This window comes from Fusarium sambucinum, chromosome II (assembly GCF_050947815.1).
Source record: "Fusarium sambucinum isolate potato_lamoka chromosome II, whole genome shotgun sequence".
Classification (NCBI taxonomy): Eukaryota; Fungi; Ascomycota; class Sordariomycetes; order Hypocreales; family Nectriaceae; genus Fusarium; species Fusarium sambucinum.
Window position 1 is genome coordinate 878770 of NC_139293.1, and position 18448 is coordinate 897217.

At 47.0% G+C, this 18448-nt stretch overlaps 6 protein-coding genes across 6 annotated transcripts; 3 read left to right on the top strand and 3 right to left on the bottom strand.

Moving 5' to 3' along the window:
• Positions 1-948: 948 nt before the first annotated feature.
• On the top strand, positions 949-3306 carry FSST1_007086 (uncharacterized protein; the record flags this gene model as incomplete). The annotated part of the gene is made up of 1 exon (XM_083236663.1): positions 949-3306. The coding sequence occupies one exon, from the start codon at positions 949-951 to the stop codon at positions 3304-3306; it is 2358 nt and encodes a 785-aa protein (XP_083083047.1).
• A 219-nt stretch (positions 3307-3525) lies between these two features.
• On the bottom strand, positions 3526-4305 carry FSST1_007087 (het-s prion-forming protein; the record flags this gene model as incomplete). The annotated part of the gene is made up of 1 exon (XM_083236664.1): positions 3526-4305. One exon carries the CDS (start codon positions 4303-4305, stop codon positions 3526-3528), a length of 780 nt encoding a protein of 259 aa, XP_083083048.1.
• Positions 4306-5911: 1606 nt separating this feature from the next.
• Positions 5912-9747, top strand: FSST1_007088 (uncharacterized protein; the record flags this gene model as incomplete). Its single annotated transcript, XM_083236665.1, has 5 exons — positions 5912-5990; positions 6039-6209; positions 6262-6286; positions 6354-6881; positions 6933-9747. The coding sequence occupies 5 exons, from the start codon at positions 5912-5914 to the stop codon at positions 9745-9747; spliced, it is 3618 nt and encodes a 1205-aa protein (XP_083083049.1).
• Positions 9748-10803: 1056 nt separating this feature from the next.
• Positions 10804-11859, top strand: FSST1_007089 (tyrosinase family protein; the record flags this gene model as incomplete). Its single annotated transcript, XM_083236666.1, has 2 exons — positions 10804-11077; positions 11132-11859. 2 exons carry the CDS (start codon positions 10804-10806, stop codon positions 11857-11859), a joined length of 1002 nt encoding a protein of 333 aa, XP_083083050.1.
• Positions 11860-12699: 840 nt separating this feature from the next.
• FSST1_007090 (uncharacterized protein) lies at positions 12700-13878 on the bottom strand (the record flags this gene model as incomplete). The annotated part of the gene is made up of 3 exons (XM_083236667.1): positions 12700-13206; positions 13253-13715; positions 13766-13878. 3 exons carry the CDS (start codon positions 13876-13878, stop codon positions 12700-12702), a joined length of 1083 nt encoding a protein of 360 aa, XP_083083051.1.
• A 1064-nt stretch (positions 13879-14942) lies between these two features.
• Positions 14943-18242, bottom strand: FSST1_007091 (cation-translocating P-type ATPase; the record flags this gene model as incomplete). Its single annotated transcript, XM_083236668.1, has 1 exon — positions 14943-18242. The coding sequence occupies one exon, from the start codon at positions 18240-18242 to the stop codon at positions 14943-14945; it is 3300 nt and encodes a 1099-aa protein (XP_083083052.1).
• Positions 18243-18448: the final 206 nt, after the last annotated feature.

Sequence of the window (18448 nt, forward strand, 5' to 3'; positions counted from 1 at the left end):
CTACTAAACTTGCTCAGTTAGCACGATACGGGTAGTCCGTATAAGGCATAGAAGAGAATAGAATAAAGTTTCAGTGAAATTCATAACAACCATGCACGCTTCCTTCATCCTCATTATGTAAGGAAAGGATAAAATACCGTAATTTTCTATCAAATTGATCGCGGTTAGTTGTTGCTACAGCGGGGTATATAGACTCCGTTCCCAAGGCGACCCGACCCACACCTGACGAGATGCTCGACCAATCACGGCACTTTGTCACATGTGACCTGACGTCTATCTCAGCCTCACTTCAGTTCGGAGAGAACACAAATCTCGATAGATCCTACCAACCCCGCCGCATACATTCCATCTACAATCGACAATATCTGTACAATCTTTATCGACAATATGAGCCCAGCCGTGGATAACACCGTACCGGAGCAATATGATCCGGATCTGAGAGAGTTGATACGTGTTACGAGGCAATGGCAACGTGGAGCAGTAGGAATAGACACATACCTCGGTAGTGCCACCCAGATTGTAAACGAACTAATTCCACCCTTATGGAAAGACGATTTACCCGAGTTCCCAAATCCTGACAGGGTTAAGAAGGAAGCCAAGGAGCTATCCAAGCGGGTTTTTTCTACACAGAGGGATCTTAATCGGATTCTTATCCGTCACGAGGCCACCATACACAAACGGTGGTTGTAGAGAACGCGTCAGCAACGACTTCAGATCCTTCTCAAAATTTGGCCAGACATGCCAGAACAGCATCGTCCTGACTGGAAGGCTTTTGAACTAGAGCATCAGGCTACAAGAAGTTCTAAACACGGCTCCAAGTACAAAGATTGGTTCATGTGGCCTCAGATCAACCAAGAAGACTTGTCGCAGCCCAAACTGATGCTTTTGCTTCTGAATTCACGTGGCAGAAACATCCCCCCAGTCTTTGCGGCAGCTGACTGGGAAGCGATGCATGTCGGTCAAGTCACTGAGGGGCTAAATGCTGGTTATGTCCCTGGGCTTACAATGATGATGAATGGTGCTAGGATACCCGAGGAGTATGGCAAGGTGTTGCATTGGGGTCATATGAGCCCGCAAGAATTGATGGTCTACACTGGCTTACAATTCTTTGCCGGGGAAGGACTACTCGTTCTCAAAGCTCAAGTTCGTATCTTGGATTTTCTGGTTGAATTCTGCCGTGAATTACTCCACGAAATACCCTCAGAAGACTTGATGAGCGGTGCCTATCCCCTTCAGAAGGAGCCATCTTTGAAGAATGGCATTGACGAGTCAAAGTACTCTTCAGCTCTGGAGGCACTCAACATAGCCGAATCCCAGCCCTCTGTCCCTGAGACTCAGATTGCTCTTTCTATATTCGAGGCAGAGATTTCAAAAATGGAGGATAAAATATTTTCTACGCGTGAACGTCTAATGACATCTTTGGAGGCTAGCATGGAAGAGTCAGGACAATCGGCAGCGGATTTGAAGGCAGCCAAAGCCGCCTTGGACGTTGAGATCGGCCGTGAGATCAGAAATTTCCTTGCCCCGCTCAAGGAAAAACTATCAGAAGCGCGGAAACGTAATCCGACTACAGACCCAGTTTCATCTTTGAAGTCTGGCATTGATGAGTCAGGATACTCTTCTATGGCGGTAATGGCTTTGGAGGCATCATACAAAGTCCCCTCGGACCTTGACTTTAATAGTCTTGCTTCCCTACTCGAGGCACAAATGTCAGCAACGGAAGATCATATTTGGTCTCTTCGTGAGGATCCGGAATATTTCAGAGTGGAGCTGCTTGAGAAGAAGGACCATTCATATGAATCAGTGAAGACTGAAGATGGGAAACAACACCCCCTCAATCACAAGGTGAATGAGGACAAACTCTGGGGCGCGATGGTGAGCCGAATTGCTGCTGAAAGCTATGAGAGACTTGAGCATATGGCTCAACTACACCGTCAAGCACGAGATTTAAGTGTGCTTCGAGAGAAGTACAAAGATGAGATCCAGCCGAACAAGGAGCTTCCTGACGAATACCGCAATGCTCTCTACTACTTCCGGTTCTGTCTGCAAAAGGCGACGAACCACGCGATAAAAGCGTTTGAAGTCGAGTTCCAAGCCTCCCCTCCGATGAGGAAGTTTTATGTCCGAACCATTTCACCCACCGGAGAAGACGAATGCTACCCCAACGATCATAAACGCTCAACGTATACTGATGTTGAAAATTCCCTATTGTTCATTAAGACTATTTTGTGTATGGGCGAAGAACAGTGGGCAAGGCAATACACCTTGATTGACGAGCTCGAACGTCTTTTGAAGGCCACGCCCGAGGCGGACAGGCTCATCTCCGCTCAAGTCTATAAGACTCTGAGTTACATATCCGTTCTCTCGCAATGCACGAAGCGCATAGACCTTTATCAACCCTGGTCCCGATTCTATCATTACCAGAAAGACCATGGTTTGTATGCTGATGGAGTTACGATTGATTTCACCCCACAGCACCACATGGCGTTCAAGTCCATGAGGGACATGGTTCAAGGAATCCGAGGAAGGCAAATTCCTTTGAAAACCTTGGGTCGTGCCGCTGATCCCGCTGGCGGAAAATTTAAATACCCGTATGAGAAGCGTCGAACCAAGGATACAGTCAACGCTTTGAGACAGGCTGAGGCGAATCTTGATGCCGTATGGGCCGAGGTCGACAAGTTGACCAATATAACAAAGTTCAAAGACCTTGCCCTCTATCGTCTGTTGTCCCAGCCTCGCAGTCTCCAAAGGACAGCACCGTGGGTAGAGCCCGAGAAGACGCAAAACAAGGGACAACCTAGTATGAACGAGGACCTCATGTTCTTCAATCGCCCACTATCCAATTTGTTCTTGGGCGAATCTGAGCAACCAAAGATTGACAAGACGACAAAGAAGACCAAGACCAAGACCAAAGGCGAACCATCAAAGGTGCAAGACGGCGATACGCCCGCTGTTGAAGCCCCAGAGCCTGAAACTGTTGATAAGCAGCCAACATTCGAAGTCGACGCACGAGCGCTCAAAGTCTTTCGCACTTTGTTCTTCAACCCTGAAGTAACCAGTACTCCCGGCGAAATCCCGTGGAACGACTTTCTTCACGCCATGGGCTCGACGGGTTTTCAGATCGGGAAGTTGTATGGTTCAGTATGGCAGTTCCAACCCACTAACCTGGATGTTGAACGTGGTATTCACTTCCATGAACCGCATCCAAAAGGAAAGATTGATTTCAAGATTGCTCGACGACAGGGACGGAGACTTGCGAGGACTTATGGATGGTATGGTGGGATGTTTATTCTGAAGAAGAAATAGGTGCTTTTCTTGAATGGATTTTCTAACTGTGTTGGGGACGATCGATTTAACACCTTTTTGGGAATGAAAAATAGAAGAATAGAAGGAATAGTTTGCTTTTTGCTTTTATACACGATTTTGGAACGGGTTTTAAATGGTTTTGTTTATTTGACTCATTGAAACAAAAATGGTAAACTGGCTTCTATATATCTGTTACTGCGGCGCTTACATATACACGGTTTAGAAGTGGTTGGTCTGATGGCTGTTTTCGCCTGTAACGAAACCCTTGTTATCCCCATTATGATTTCCAACTGTAAAACCTCGGTTGTTTGACTGATAAATGTTCTGTGTACCAGCCTGGGTCGCCTGCAACTTCTTATCCACAGACTCCGAGAGCCATGGATCACATCCTTCGATGCTTTCCTTGAGCGTCAGCAGATTGATCTTGGTGATATCGCCACATTCCTCTTCACTGAGCTTATACAGCTCTTGGTTATCGTCACCTGGAGAAATCTTCTCAAGTTCATCGAGAAGCTCCGTCATGTTTTGTATGAACAGGTCGAAAGCTTCCTTCTTGTAGAAAACCCACTTCAGACCTTCGATTGCAGTTGAAGCTTGAGTCTGACGCTTGCGGATGCACTGCATCAAACGGCGTCTAATACTCTTGATGTCGGAGGGAAGATTTGATTCAGGTTCCAGCGCTTCCTGGTTCTCGTTTGTCAATCCGTCTTTGTCTTTTTTGGATGTGCGCTTGTGCCGGCTCAAGCAATCTTGGATCTCGCCAAGGACTTCTTTGACCGTTCTGGGCTGTGGTTTGCCATCGTCGACTTTAGGCTTGTCAAGTTCATTGTCGTTGGAAAGGTCAACGACTTCCTTCCAGCGTGAAAGACGGAGCTGGAGAATATCCAGCTTAAGTTGGCAAGCTTCAAAGTCATCTTCAAAGTTGCGTGCTAGTTGAATACGGCCCAGGGTGTCAAGGACAAAACGGAAGACTTCAAGGGCTGGTCCGATTTCTGCCATGTTGATGAAAAGTTGGAGATATAGTATGGAGTGTAGAGTGGGTAGAAAATTCGTACTCGTAGAATATGTTTCTTCTGGACTACTCCCTAGTCATGGCTTTATAGCAAGGCAAATGTCTTGAACACAGCCTCGAATGCTCTGTCCCCTTGGTACTTCATCACCTAGGCTGAAAATACTGTTCCTTGACGGCCGAAAGGGTTCGGGCTTGGAGAAATGTGGATGTATGTCTTTCGGGGTGGGACCAACAGGCCAGTCAAAAGAGTTATCACGAAGAAAACCCATGAACAGCTGAAAGATGTATTTGCTATTCAATCAAGGATAGGAACGTGAGGCCAGGCAGCATTCCCATATCTCATTCTGACGTGGCCATGGACCCGGGGATCTTCCAATCGCATCTCGTGTCCTACCCTACTCCTCCTTGTCTCCACTAGTGGGATTACAATTTCGATAGACGTACAGTAAGGCTGACTTGGTTGTTGTCTTCGGTGCATGTGGGGGGCACGATGATCGCCCTGACTCAGAAACCCTGATTGGAGCGGTTATGCAGTGCATGTCTACTATCACTGTGAGCCTCAGCGGGCCGTCTCGGGCACTACCATGGGCTGCCTCTAGTCTCCTTGGCGTTTCAGACGGCAGAAGATCTTGTCATGAACTTCGACAGATGTCTTACTAGAGATAACTCACTGGCTGATTCAAATCCTTGTGGAGATCTTGTAGGAGCCCGTGTATCTAACGCTCTCTTTCTGTGATTTGAAATGTTGATTGTGATCTATGCTGGGTAATGTGAGAGCCATATAGGTGACAACACTTCAGAGGTCTCGGCATTCTAGGGCGAGCAGGGGGTATAGAGCAAGCCCCCAAGTAGGTAACTTTACTACCAGAATACGAACAATTAGGCTGTGCCAGCAATCCGGTATGACCCACAGGACTGGGTTATAACTGACCGGAAATTGTGAAATTCTTTGTAATGGTGGGAGACTGGGCACTATCTCCACATGGGAATAAGAAATATGGGCTTGGGAACAATTCCTCCGTTCACTGGCGGAAAATGAAACCCGCAACTCAATATTATCTCAGGGATCTGATGCCGTGCCGAGGGAAGATTGACCCATAGAATACTTGAGGCTCTTCAAGACACATACTTCTGCCACTACACTTTTGAGGGACGCTCATTGCTGCAAATTAGTCTGGGTGTCAATGGTAGTGACGGATCTTGGCACACCGCTCAGGCCTCCTCTTGGTCCGCATCCCACGACTCAGGAAAATGCACCACCCTATCAATATTGACCTCGGCATGGCTTGGCATTGTTATTTGTCGTTGAACACTGCTTTTGATCGCCATTATTCTCGCTTAGGTGCAGCGGGCTGAAATTTTAGGCTCCCACCACGGCAGCCCCGTCAACATGTACGGCATGGCAGGCGTCCCTTTGTTGAAGGATATCTCCTGAGGGTAAACTATTGAGTATATAGTCTAAGTCACATATATTTGTATAAGTGGGAACAGATTTGCCGATTTCAAAACACTCCATTCATTATTTCCTGTCGACACAGAACTACTTGCACCAGTGCCTACTTCCAGATCCCTGCTAGGAGATTCCCAATTACAATGTCTGAAAATGGCATTGTCCTTCAAAAAGGAAATGTTGGTATCACACAAGTAGTACACAAAGGAGACAATGTTATTTGTTAGTTTCTGTTACTCGTTTGTACGACTTATGGCTGACATAAACTAGACAACCCTGGAGCAGAGATGAGGAAGAAACATATTGCTCAAAAGACTCATAATGCCAACAAAGTCGAATGGGAAAAATCCAAAACATGCGAGTGGCTGGTGAAAGAAGCAGATTTTCAGAACTGGTCAAAAACTGAGAAAAGCTCTTCAGTTCTGTGGGTTCATGGCCGTCGTAAGTATTTCCTTCCCGCCACAGTTGACAACCTGAACTAATGAGATATTAGCTGGTTGTGGAAAAACTGTTTTGATGTCAGTCTTGATCCTTCTGGAACGTAAGTCATCTTATCAAGATATGAGACTGACTAGCACATGATAGGTCTCGCGTTATTGAGAGTATTCACTCGAAACACAGAAACAAAGTCCAACTTTTGTATTTCTATGTCGGAAACAGTCACGACGAAAACAATGACAAGATGTACCGAGGCATGCTCCGGACATTTTGGGATCAAACATCTGGGGAGCAGACCGATATTTGGGGAGACGATACCCCGATTGAGTACCTTGAACAAGTAATCCAAAAATTGCTGCAGGATTCCAAATATTCGAGGTATATCGTGGTTGATGCCTTGGACCAACTCCCCACGAGTTTCCAAGAGCGATTGCTCGATTGGCTCAAGACCATGATGCAGAAGTTCAACCTGAGTGTCGCAATCAGTTGTCGGAATTCCCACCAGATTGGAGAGCTGCAACTTAACGACACCTTTAGAATTGAAGTCACAACCGACAGGAACAAATACGACATAGACAAGTATCTCGAGAAAGCTCTGGACTCGGAATTCCTCCATCGAAACCCAAAGCTGAGAGAAGAACTTTTGAATGAGCTGAGCATCAAGGCGGACGGGATGTAAGTTTCTCACTCTTCTTACTTGAGGCAATTACTAATTGAATGGGTTAGGTTCCTCTGGGTCAGACTGCAAGCTCGCAACATCTGCAACATGAAGACCAAGTCTCAGGTGCGCATGGCATTGGACAGACTTGTTCCACCTCAAGATATCAGCAAGATGTTTGAGGCCTACGCAGACGGTTTCGAAAAGGAATCAGATGACCCGTTTCAACAACGAGTATGCCAACGGCTCATGGCTCTCCTAGCTCACAGCACGGCACCGATGCCAAAACGTACAGTGTTTATTGCGATCTCGCTGAACGATGACGGAGATGTCGATGACGATCATTACCAGGACTTGGCCGACAATTTCAAGTTGATTCCCTCTTTCTGCAAACATCTTGTTGAGCTGAACGAAGACCTTGACGTCTTTCAGTTCTGCCATAAGACTGTGGTGGATTTCTTCCGGAAGTACAAGCCGACTATCTACCATCGTCGGATCGCGACATTATGCCTTTCTTACCTTAGCTCGAGCAAGTTCTCGGATGGTCCACAGAAGGGAGCCACATCGTATGATCAGGGCACCCTTGAGTCAATCTTACAGCAACATCCGTTCTTGGGATTCTCTTCCGCTCACTGGTTTCGGAGCCTTAAGAAGAGTATCGACAACAAGAATGATACCGAAAACGAGACGGTGTTCAACCTGTTCAAAGTTCTTTTCAACAAGGATGGAAAGGCTGAAGAGAGGGGAAACCTACAACTGGCTTTCCAAGTGCATCTCATCACTCAAGGCAAAGCAATACCGGACGGTATTTCGCACGAACACATCGTTGGTTACTTTGCTCTCGTCAGTTTCTTTGACATCATCAACGAGAAATCGTGGTTTGACGCGGATAAACCTGATGCGAAAGGCATGAGACCCATTCATTGGGCTATTCGCAACGACATTGATCAAGCTGATGTGACGGCCTTTGTCAACAAGATGAAGCATTCTGGTGCTGACATCAACGTCCAGGATGACTCAGGTTGTACTCCTCTTTACTACGCTGCTCATTGCGGTAACGCAGAGGTTGTCACACTTTTAATTGACCTAAAAGCCGATCTCGACGTCAAGAATAAGCACAACGAAACCGCTTTGGTCGCTGCTTGTAAGAAACACCATGAAGACGTGGTGCTAAATCTTGTCAAGGCCAAAGCGGACGTCCGGGTTCAGAGTGAATTCGGAACTGCTTTACAGGCGATATCGCTGGTCGGTTGCAAGAAGTGTGCTGAGAAGATAATTCAACGGTATGGGAGATCTCGAATTCGTGAAACTTGTGGACCGTTCGGTACTTCTCTTCATGCTGCCGCCTTCCATGGTCATGTCGACCTGGTCAAGCTTCTATGTTCGTATAGAACGGATGTTAATGCGAGCGATCGGACATATGGAACCCCACTTACGGCTGCAGCTTCGGGGCTAAATCCGGGTCAAGAGCCAAACCATTACCTGGAGATTACCCAGGAACTTGTTAAACGCGGTGTTGACGTTAACAATCGAAGTGGGAGACTCGGACCGGCACTGCGCTCGGCTGCATATCACGGAAACTCTGACCTTGTTAAGCTATTGTTAGACGAGGGTGCTAAAGTTTCTAAGTCGAAAGGAATGATGGGTACAGCATACGAAGCCGCCAGCGCACGTGGTCATGAAAAGGTTATGGAGATGTTGTTGCAAGCAGATTCAAGTGCTAAGGAGTATGGCGAAAATGACGATGAAGCGGCTCATGAGCGACAAAAGGTTCAGCGAAGGATATTTCGAGCCACTGTCAAAGCCAGCAGTGTAAACGCCACAAACAACCTCATCCGAGAGTTTGAGAATTTCTTTCACAAGGAGATCCGGAAGGGAGCGACACCATTCCTTAGAGGGCTGTCCAAACTTGGAGAGAACTGCTTCATTGATGTGGTCACGCTAACCACGGCCTCTGCTGGGCAACCCATCAAGGAAGCAGGCCAGCAAAGCAAACCAAACTCCATATGTGGACTTGGCTTCTTGAACTGCTTTGGAAGAGAAGATCCAGAAACTGAACGTGTTAGCAAATCTCGCTTGTATCTGAGAAGAGCTACAAAGACGTTCGCTGCAGATGGAGTTGGCGAACATTTCCAACAGGTATTGGATAGAATGACTCAAGCGGCTGTCAAGATCCTGGAAGATGCTATCGAAAACGGGACCAAGGAGGTTATTAGAATAATCGCTAATACTCGGGTCGAGGCATTGAACAATTTGATCCAGCGCCCTGGATATGGCGAAAACATGTTGAAGGCGGTCGTTCAAAGACGCGCAAATGAACTCAAAGGATACATGTCAGACGACAACCTAAGCCCTGAAGAAAAATGGGAAAAGGCCAAAGCACTCGCCCTTGTTGGAATTGAGCTTCTCGTCGTAGCCGTTGGGCGCGGTGAAAAGTTCAAGCGATTATCATTTATAACCTCTAAGCTTTGGGTTCAAGCTGTCATTGACGTGGACAGTCTTGGGAAAGACGGTGCATCAGCGACACAGCAGTTGATGGGCGTTTTCGCAGAACGATTCATTTCCGCTGTGGAGATGAAGGATTTAGCTGAAGTGGAAGTCTGTGGTAAAGCTGGTATTGAGCTTTTGAGAGCTGCGACGTTGAGTGGCAATAAGTCAGTGTTGAACAAGTTCAGTGTCGAGTGGATTCGATGCTGGAATTTTGCTCGGCAGAATATGGACTTTGAGACGGAACAGAGGATTCAGCGGAGAGTGATGGAGCATAGTGAATGCTTTACAGACGATGGAACTCTTGAAGGAACTGTTACAGCTGCCGAGCTTCTACAGACTGCCATCAAGCATTGGGACAGTCGAGCAATATTTACACCGATCTCACCAGTTTAATGAGGCTTTAATAATGAATCTGGAGTTAGTATCAAATGATAAAGAGTGCTATCGCAAAGCCAGTTTGCCATGTGGGTGAAATTGATGATATTCCCAAGAAGAATAGGGTAAGAAAACAATATAGTGCATTGATATCAGTAAATCAGTGACTTATTCTTGCCAAGCAGGCCAAGATAGCGCACGGTTAGCACTGCCAAAGAATTAATGGTACAATTTTAACAATACGAGGTTTGTTTCAGAACCCTGTGGGTAAATCTATGCATATCTTACTTAGCCTGTCGCAACTCCAGTCTAGTTCTAGAGTACAAAAATGAACAACCAAAAAGCCTGGTTTAAATAGTAGTTACTGACCTGATGATTTTTTCTGTTATACTTGTAACGGAGAATTTCGCAGACACCCTGAAGATTGATCGAGTTACTTACCGACTTTGGCAATAGAACCCAGTACCGATGAACCTCTATCTTATTGGATCCATAAGTATTTCTTTTTTTCCGTAAATATTTCCCATCAAGGCTCTTGGCTACCACCTCTTTCCGAGGTTAGTTTATTCTTGTCCAGTCACGAGTCGTAGAAAGCATCCCAAACGAGTAATTAGACAAGACGATCGAGAAACAAAGCACTAGCTCGGATCTAGTTCCACCATTCGGGTTTGCCTTTGCCTCGTGCAGAATCTAAAATTAGTACTCGGCGTTGACTTAGCCTCATGTAGTAGAGAAAATGGGGTCCGTGTTCTAGAACGATGTCAAGTTCATCTCGTATGTAGCCTTGGAGTTTAGCTCTTTGACCGTATTTCACCAATTGAAGCTTGGCAGCCTCTCTGGTCTAACCGCCATTAGATAGTCAAGCGAGAGCTACTACCCGTTTATGCTATACGGGGTGATCCCAGTCACTAGGCATCGCCGACAGACTAACGAGAATTGCCCCAGACAAAAGACAGGATAAAAGCAGATGGTCTGCACCTTTCCGAAACCTTCATCATCAACTGAGTCACCCTCGTTAATACCACTCATCATATACAGTCGCTACACTTAATTGCTTCTTCACGACTACCGACTATGAAGTTCTTCGCCGCTCTCACGGTCGCCAGCGCCGTCGCCCCGGTCCTTGCCGTTCCCGCTGCTCCTTCAGCTCCCGTTGTCCCCGATGTCCTCGGTACCAAGGCTTGTGTTACACCTCCGAAAAGGGTTGAGTGGCGTGAACTAGGCGCTGCCAACCAAAAGGCCTACCTCGACTCTGTTCTCTGCCTAAAGACCAAGCCTTCTCGCATTGGTCTCAAGTCATCTCTATACGATGACTTTCCTTACGTCCACTTCAAGCTCAACGACTGGAGTCAGTATTCCCGAATACGATATATTGTTTATTTTGACTAACATGCTATCATAGTTCATGGTGGCGCTCCTTTCCTTCCTTGGCACAGATACTTTGGTGTCATTTACGAGCAAGCTCTTCGTGACTGTGGCTACAAGGGCCCTGGAACATACTGGGACTGGACCAAAGATGCCGAGAAGGGTCTTTTGAGCTCTCCCCTGATGTCCAAGAATGCATTCGGTGGCAATGGAGACGAAAATAACATGGAATGGCCAGGTAGTACCGGCCTCAAGTGTGTCAAGGATGGCCGATTCTCTAAGCTCCGACCTGAGTACCTCGAGGACGAGCCCAAGGTTCTATCCAAGGGTGGTCACTGTCTTTTCCGCAACATGCCCGAGGTCTCTGAGCCCGAGGCTTACAAGTCGATGGTTCCCCAGATCACCGCCAAGGGCATCAATGAGCTTCAGAAGGCTGGTAACTGGTCTTACTTTCACACTGCCAACGAGGGCGGTCCTCACGGTACCATCCACGCTTCTCTCGGCGGAGAGATGAACCCTACTACTTCTCCCAACGAACCTCTCTTCTTCATGCACCACGCTCAGATCGACCGTGTCTGGTGGCAATGGCAGCAGAAGAAGGCTAGCCGCTTCTCCGAGTACGATGGTCAGGGTATGCACTACCCCAAGAGGGACCGAACTAGCGTCAACCTTGACGATGTGCTTCCCATGTTCGGCCTTGCCAAGGATGTCAAGGTTAGGGATGTTATGAACCCATCCAAGGGTCCTCTGTGCTTCCGCTACTAAGCCTAGCATATCTTGATTGAATGGATGAGTAATGCAACGCTGGCGATAATGAAGAATGATACGTGGCAGAGATCATGACATTCGTTTTATAAAAGTATAATACGTTAATTCCGTCTCTGGGAGACAAGCTATATTTGACAAATAGAATAAAGAATTTTAATTTGACATTTATTATCACTATAACATCTTGACGCACTCTGTCATCCCAAACAAGGCAAGACATCAGTTTATACATACGTTGTCTTTTTACGGTACAAAGAGGTACGGCAGTAGAGGCCCCTTACCCTGTTGCAACCCTCATCAATTGGGTTATAGGTCAACAACTCCCGGTTCAGACAGGTACTACGTTGAATCGTTGTTGATCACAGGGCTGCTTGGGGCGTCGATCACGAACCTTATTTCCGACATAATGATCAGCGCGCACTGGCGTTGAACCCTGTGGCTTTACTGACTCGACCAATGTTATCTCGAACTACCTTGGACTTCTGGGGTACTAATGTCAAGCTTGGATGCCTTCTTAAGATCGCTAGTGAGTCTCCAGACACATGGATAAGCAAGCAATCACTTACTCGACAGTCTTAGGTAATTACTTTGTTGGACACGACGCTCCGTGATATAGTTTCAATGCGGGAAGGCACATTCCCATGTCACTGAGCTTTATCTGATCATGTCTCTTTCTTTAGTGACGATTCATGCTTTCCAAACACAAGACTTTTTATTTGTATATTACCATTACTATAATTATTCTTCCCATAGCCTAAACACCATGCATACTCTTAATAACCCCCAACCCAGCCAATATTTACTGTTTCCGCATACAAATACATACTATATAAACCATTAACTATCCAGATCACGGATACTCCTCACACTCTGATAACTGAAACTATTTCTAGCATCAAGTTCAAAGTTCTTGACTGATGGAGCCCTTTGACCCTTTTCTTCATGCTTTTGCAAATATTCCTTCAAACCTCCGTAGAAATTCCTCAAGCATAGCATACCAAAGATGGCCGTCGCGAAAAGGAACACAGCGGACATGAGAGCATAGCAAGTCAAGATATCGCCCGTAGCTCCGAATGTCTTCCATTTGGTCTGTATCCGGACAATGTTGAAGATGAAATAGCCTATGCTGGCAAGGAAGATGATGATTGACACAATCATGCCTATGCGGTTTTCAGTCTTGCTGAATACTATGGATAGAGTGGTGATGACAACAGCGACTCCGAGAAGGACCATGCGAATGATAAATTCGATTCCTATGCCTCGAAGTTGGGTGACACCGTACAAGACCTCGAAGCAGATGATGAAGTAAATCACCACCTTGGCAAACATGACAAAGATCTGGTACTATATGTTAGCTTGTGGGTGAATTATAGAGAATTCAAGTGCTTACCAGGTGAATAGTTCGAATTCTTCTCAACTTGGCATCCGCACCAACACTACGATAGGCTTCCCAGTCGAAATGTCGCTTCAGGTACCAAACACTGATGACCAGAAAGATGGTGCAAATCCCCACAACAAAAGGCATGGCAAGCAAAATACCGCCAACATCTTGCCAGATTGGCTTGTCTAGGTGAACCAAAGAGTCCCCTTTCGAATCAGTAGAGGTTTTAAGGGATTCAATACTCTCTTTCATCTGCTTGCGCTGGTAGACGGCCAAAGGCAGGAAACCGGCGTTGAGAAGACAGGCCAGCATGGCCTGGGCTGTGCTCTTGAGGCGAATGGCATCGATCATGAAAATGAGCTGGAAGAGAAAGCCAAAGATGAAAATGGCAAAGTTGGCTGGGATTGTGTATCCTCTTGGGACTTGCAGCACAGTTGGCTTGAGGTAGTCATTCCAATTGATGACGAGGATTCTGGACGACGTTAGTGATGAGCGAACAAAAACAGCGGTAAAATTACGAACCCCTGAAGAATGGATACGGCAATGCCTTGCAATAGGCCGATGGAGAGGAAAGCCACGACTGATGGCGCGCGCCGCACCTTGTTGGTGATATTTGATACTGTATCTGCAGCCATTGTGTCTGTATGCTACTTCGTCTCCTCTGACATCAAAATTGATTGATGTTGATGAGTTTTAGAATAGATAACAAAAAGAATTGCCCGATTATTATCAAATACCGCCGCTAGTGCCAAGAACGTCACTATTGCCGTCTACAGCTAGCAAGGGTTCGTCTGGAATGTTGGGTCCTGACCCGCTAAAGACTCGTATTTTTTTAGCCTTGTAGTCAATCGTCGGTCATAATATTCTGGAAATGACCCAGAAATTTGGTCAAACAAGACCGGCAACTCCGAGAATTGTTTCATGACAATTGTCTTTTGTTTCCCCGTCTCCAATCGTTAATACAATATCATCTATACTTTCATCTCCTCACAAACCCTGGTAATTGTCAAACTTTGGTGAGAACCAGTTGCAGAGGCGAGAGGGTTTCAGAGGCGTTGAAGATTATGCGTGCATGGGCCCTAGTAAGGAACCAACACTAACTTGGTGATCCCCTTTCTGCACAGACAACATCCTTGTCTATTGTTATCCACAATGCAAGCCTCTTTTTCCAGTGAGAAATGTCACCGACAGAATTGAGGCGAGCATCTAACAGCTGCCGTGCCCCGTGATCCATAATGAATCTGTCATTTCCATATGCCGAAGCTGAGAGACCAACATCTGAGGCGAAGAGAAAACTCAAAACGATCCGACTTTACGATCCTTGTGGAGTTCGGGCGAGACGCTAACTAGGATGATCCTTTGAAGCCATCAGCTCGCTTGGGAAAATAGCGGAAATAATGTCAGAAGGTTGTTACTATCCACTTTGTTCATCCATTGAGAATTGAAGTAGACTCGCCCTCAGGGTATCAGAAAAATTGACCGCTGGAAGCATAAGAGACGAAAATAATGAGACACCTTATGCTTCTTAGGGTATAGTTCTTAGACTACTTATTTTTATACCCTAAGACTTAGGAGGCCATTTTTTCTGCTACCCAGTAGCTCGCATTGCGCAAATTGGGTATCATCTCATTCTCGTTTATTAACGTAGTATTCGATATATTACTCTAATGTGGAACTAAGGAAACCTATCCAACACCCACTACCAAGCTATTCTCGCCACGAAAGACTCTGGATACTTTCTCACAAAGAACTTTCTAATCTCATCCACCAACAAAATACCCAATCCAAGAGGAATAGGAATGAACCAAAACTCAATCGGCACGGACTCTGTATCGAACAAGTTCTGAATACCAGGTACCTCAGTAACAAAAATCGCAATGCACAGACTGATAAGCATGCTGAGGATCAACCAAGGGTTGCGATGAGCCTTGCTCAAAGGACTAGCTTGGAAAATACTCAAGCGACGGTTTCGCACAGCAAGGATGTTACCCCATTGAAGGAACACCAGTGTGACAAAGTAAACACACTGGCCAGTGTTGTTGAACTTGATGAGCTCACCCTTGGTGTAGCCGTGGTAACCCTCTGAGTAACCTTCAAAAAGGAAGAAAAGTTCCGATACGGGCATCTTGGCGTACTTCCACATGTAAAGAAAGAACATGGAGTGCGCAGTGATGGTCTCCATGAAACCAGTAAACAGATAAGCTTGTGTGTAGATCTTGGTGTTGATGAGATGATCGCGCTTGTGGTTGCGGGGAGGAAGAGAGAGAAGGTCGAATTCCTCCTTCTCCATGATAAGTGAGAGACTTAGGAAGAGATCGGTAAAGACACAGATGATGATCATGAGGAAAGCGCTCAGAGGGAGAGGAACACCGAAGAAGACGTTGAGAATGACGGGCCAGATCTCGGACCAACTACCGGCGGGAAGAAGGTAGGAGATAACCTTTTGGAGGTTCTGGAAGACGAGACGACCAAGACGCATGGCGTCGACGATGGAGTCGAAGCGGTCGAGGAGAACAAGATCGGATGCTTCAATGGCGACGTCGCTTCCAGTGACGATAGCGACACCGACATCAGCAGCTCGAAGAGCAGGGGCGTCGTTGACACCATCACCAGTGACAGCGACGACGTTATCGCGCTCACGTAGCTCAGTGACGATACGAAGCTTCTGTTCAGGCGTGGTACGAGCAAAGACAATCTCCTCATAAGCACAAACGACATCCCAATCTTCTTGACTAAGTCTGCTCAGGTTGGCACCCTCAAGCAGCAAACTTCTCTTGATGATCTCAGCGCGGTCACCCTTTCTTGGCTTCTTCTTCTTTTCCTCGTTACTTGAAGGAGTACCGGGGTAGAGAGAGTCAATAGTGTCAGGGTCCTGCTGGCATGAGAAAATACCAGTGTTGCGAGCGATGGCAGCGGCTGTCAGAGCATAGTCACCGGTAACCATAAAAAAACGAGTTCCAGCACGACGACATTGCTCAACTGTGGCAGGGATTTCAGGACGGTGGGGATCGATGATGCCGAGCATACCAACGATGGTGAGGTCTTGGATGGCAGAGTGTGTGATCTCGTCACTGAAACTGTTGGTACTGGCGACAGAGCGAGGGGTGATGAATTTCTCGCAAAGGACGATGACACGTTCAGCGCGGCGAGAGGCTTCATCTTGGATCTGCTGGAACTTGATGCGTGCGTTGCGGGTAAGGGTCACAACAGAGTTGGACTCAGCGGACCAATACTTGGTACAACCAGCGAGGAGGATATCAGGAGCGCCCTTGATGATAACCCGGTAAGCACCTCTCTCATTGTCGGATTGGAAGACGGTCAACATCCATTTGTTCTTGGAGTTGAAGGGAACTTCGAAGACGCGAGGCATGGTCTTTCGGAGGCTATCTCCAGTGGGACCAGACGCGGCGAAGCGGAAGACGGCGCTGTCTGTGGCGTTACCCATGATAGAACGCTCCTGAATGGGAAGATGGACAGTGGTAGGGTCGAATGATGCATCGTTGCAGAGGAGAGCAGCACGCTGTAGAGCCATTGAGGGTTCGTCGGTCTCCTTGCTGTTGACAAGGTACTCGAACTCATCCGAAGACTCGAATTTCTTGTCGACAAAAGCAACAGAGCTGACAAACATTTGGTTCTGGGTAAGAGTACCAGTCTTGTCTGAGCAAATGACGTTGACACAGCCCAATGTCTCGACAGTGGATAGACCTTTAGGCAAAACGTTGACAGCCTTCATGCGACGAGCCACCATCATAAGTGTCAACGCAACAGCTACAGGCATACCCTCAGGAATGAAAGCGACAACACAAGCCATGACGTTGACAAGCATTGCTGGGACGCTCATGTAGTCTGGGTGATCAACACGGAGCCAGCCAACCCAAGTGAGGAGAATAGCAAGTGCAAGGATAATAGTCATGCAAACAATGATCGTGACAAAGCGGGTGATTTCCTTCTGGATCAGAGCAGCAGAGTCCTTGACACCAGAGGTAGAAGTTGCGATGCGGCCCATTACAGTTCGGCCACCGGTGAGAATAACAATACCGACACCGTTACCGTTCATGACAGTAGTACCCATGAAAGCAATGTTGCGACTTTCGAGGAAATTAGCATCGGTTGCATCAACCGCACCCTCAATCTCATCAGATTCTCCAGTGAGGACAGAGCGGTCAAAGCGGATGTCACCAGAGTGGCTGATGATGCGGAGATCAGCTGGCACTTTATCACCGACTTGAAGATGGATGACATCTCCGGCGACAAGGTTAATGGTAGCCAAACTCTTGAGTTCTCCATCACGCTTGACCATTGCGAAAGATGGCAAAAGGTCAAGAATAGAGTTCATAGTCTTGGCGGTAGACCAATCCTGAAAGGCGGAGAATCCAGCTTGGAGGAAGATGACGATGAGAATGAGAACGGCGAGAGATAGGTTTTGGTTCGAGGGTGGGTTGCTGAGAGGTTGCCAGCAGAGAAAGAAGATGATGGATCCAACCCAAAGGACGGAGCAAAAGCCACCAAAGATGTACTTAAGAGTTCGCTTGATGTAATTCGTCTTGGGATGAGGCAGAGTATTCTTTCCATCGCGCTCCAATCTCGTCGCAGCAGCACTCTCAGAAAGACCAGAGTCAGCGCTCACATTAAGCTGCTGACACAACTGCTCTGCCTGAAGCTCATGGTACTGAAGCTTGGAGAAGTAATCCTCATCAGTCTTTGGTTTGAGACCTTTGGAGTCTTCGGTATCGGGCTCGACTTGTTTGGCTTCGGTGACTTGGATGGATAGAGTGCGGTACTCGATTTGGTAGCCTGAGTAGGGAGAGGCAGGGTGGATACGGCTTCGAGAGCTGGAGTGCGAGCGACGACGAGAGAGGGAACGGGAGCGAGTACGGCCGAGGCGGTTTGCTTCGGGGTCCTGACGGCCGCGATCAGGACCGTCTTGGAAGGTGATGCGTTGATGATGGGCGGCTTCAGGATCGAATTCCTTTGTACCGTGGATGTCTGGGTCTGCCATTGTGACGGTTGTCTTTTTGCAAAAGCTTGAGAATGGGAAAAGGGTAGAGAAGGAGACAGAGTGCAAGAGTGGGTGAGAGAGTCAACGAGTATAGCAATTCAAGTGATATTAATACAAAACAATAGAAATGTCTAGACAATTCCAAAAGATCTTTACTTCTTTCATTCTAATTAGAGGAGGCCTCTTCGGCTCTTCCTATTCAGTAT